The 2,620-nt window shown below is 40.5% G+C and overlaps 1 protein-coding gene across 1 annotated transcript in view; it reads right to left on the reverse strand.

Moving 5' to 3' along the window:
- The window catches only part of MTFR2 (mitochondrial fission regulator 2), a 10,585-nt gene extending 8,748 nt beyond the window's left edge, over nucleotides 1-1,837 (reverse strand). The window contains exon 1 of the mRNA XM_004673882.1: nucleotides 1,775-1,837. Within this exon, the coding sequence (XP_004673939.1) occupies nucleotides 1,775-1,837 (63 nt within the window). The remainder of the gene's footprint in view (nucleotides 1-1,774) is intronic.
- Nucleotides 1,838-2,620: the final 783 nt, after the last annotated feature.

Genomic DNA, 2,620 nt, shown 5'->3' on the forward strand with positions numbered 1-2,620 from the left:
GATAATAAAAATGAAATCTGCTACTATAATTCAAGTAATATTTTGTCTTTGGACTCAGGCTTCCCATGTTGGCATAAGGTCTTCACACAGGTATCCAGCCTCACTTCTCATTTCTCAAAAAAAAAAAAAAAAGATAATAAAAATGAAATCTGCTACTATAATTCAAGTAATATTTTGTCTTTGGACTCAGGCTTCCCATGTTGGCATAAGGTCTTCACACAGGTATCTCCCAAAATATGATGTAACATTTATTCTTATGGCAGAGATTTTAATAGAAAGAATGTATTGAAAACTGGATTTTTCATTGTTCCTAAGATCCATAAAAAGAATAGTTTTCTATGAACAACAGATATCAATAGCATCCTTTTAGTATCCTCAAGGAAACAGCCAACAAGCAGTATATACAAGCAGATGGACAACCATTGTAGATTGCAGAAGAAAAATTGGGATTAAACATAGATTTGGGAATCACCAGCATACAGAGTACACAACACAGGCCTAGTTGAGACAGATGCAGAAAACACCAGCACATAGAATCCTTCTGCCAAAAGTCATGCTGTCTCTTTGATATTTGTTTTACTTTTACTTTTTTAAAATTTATTTATTTATTGCTTTGAAACAGTAAAGGCACTAAATTTATCTGACCACATCCAAATACCTGGATCTAAAACTAAATGCTGATTGAATCAATCTTCTCTCAATTCTGCCAGCTAACAACATACACTATGCATTTCATATTCAATTCCCAACCATGCTGTAAAGTCCTCTGCAACTGGACTGGATTCTATCTAACTTAATTTCCCACAGATTAACACAAACATACTATCCTCACTGCCAAGCAACTTTAGCCCCAGTGGGATTCAGTCTTCACCCGTCTGTTAAGGTCAGATTTGCACTCTTATACAAATTTGGTTATTTCTACTCTCATGGGTTTCCCAAGCTCTGAATTTCTAAAATTAGTTCCAGTAAGTAGTACCAAGCACACAATAACATGTGACTTTGTCTCAGGGCAGCTTTCTTATCCCCCATTGGATTATGAATTCTGTGGGCAGGATTCCCTTTGAATCCTTCAAGGCAACAGTTTTCAATATGGTTATACTAGAACCACCTTAGAGAGCACTGTCCAAAAGAAAGAAAATACAAGCCACACTTGTAAATTAAATTTTTTAATTACGTATTTGAAAAAGTAGACAAATTTCTTTAATATACTTTAACTCAATATTTAGACTTACTTCAACATGTAATCAACAAGTTAAAATTACATTTTTCCTTTCAAACTGTCTCCAAAATTCGTTGCACATCTTAGTTTAGACATTTTAGTTACTTAATGGTGACTTGCGGCTAATTTCTGAAATTCCCAATGTCACTTCCATTGTCTGCAAAAGGGCCTTATCTCTGCTTTATTGAGAAAATGGAATACGCAATTTCTCTCTATTCAAAAATCTTTCTACCATCTCTCATTTCTATTCTACTATTGACTATCTTCTTTCTAAGATTTTTTTTTTAATGGATCATATTTAATTGAGGTAGCAAAGGTTTAGAACACTGTGTATATTTGGGGGTGTAGATTCACACTTCTACAGATGTTACCACACCACCCATTGCCCACCACCAAAGCACTGTAATCCTTCACCTCGTCCATTGGGTTGCTGGTGCTTTACTGGTGGGCCTGGGGTGGTGTGATATTAGCTGAAGAAGTGTAAACCCATATTCCAACTCTCATTTATGTATGTTCCCTGTCCAAGTTCATTCAAATCCGTTAAAAGACATTTACCTGTTCTCTGGGAACACCAAAATATTCCAGCATCTCTCTTAGGATATGCAATAGGAGAGACATCGATGAAGTCAATACAAAGGCAAATTCAATGAAACATTATGGGTGCCTTGACACCTTCAAGAAAAAGAAAGAAAATATTCTTGAATAATAGTTGCCATGTAAACCGTATTAAATAACCTGGAAGAGCCCCTCTCTTACAGCCACCATTGTTTCGTAAGAAGTCAAACAGAAAGAGACATCGGGGAGTAGTGAAGGGCTGGTAAAGAAAACAATGTGTTAAATTGCAATTAAAAGTTCGTAAGGTGTTTAGTCTGAGAGGGCACAGTTAACACCACTCAACAATAGATTAACTGGACACAGAACAGGGCAACAGTTGAGCCAGGGGAACCTCCCTCTCTCCTGGGCTTTGCACTGAGACTACGAGGGGTGGGTTCCGGCCACCTTTGAACGCAGGCAGGCGCGATCTAAAGTTTAAGAAAATGACGAGTAATTCTTGCTCACAAACCTGAGTACCTGCCACCCTTCCTCGTCTATATGAAAACTCCAACAGGTTCTCCAACTGCTGGATCAGTGAGACTAGCGCCCTGTGGTGTCACTGCCGTGGCCGCCAGCTTCCCCGGGCTCTGCAAACCGACAAGATCTCCTCGCTCACCTTCCTCGGACTCCAGCCCACGCCAGCCCCAGGAAGCGGGCTGGGGGCGTGATCCAAGCCTGCTTCGGGATCCTGGCCAGGCGCCCGGCGCGCCAGTCGCTCTCTGGAGCGATCGGACGTCGATCCCAGTCCGCGGAACGCCGGGCTCGCCGGCCACAAGCGGTAAGGACCCCGCACTGCAGCCCTTGCTC

Source organism: Condylura cristata, unplaced genomic scaffold (genome assembly GCF_000260355.1).
Source record: "Condylura cristata isolate star-nosed mole 26May11 unplaced genomic scaffold, ConCri1.0 scaffold00001, whole genome shotgun sequence".
NCBI lineage: Eukaryota > Metazoa > Chordata > Mammalia > Eulipotyphla > Talpidae > Condylura > Condylura cristata.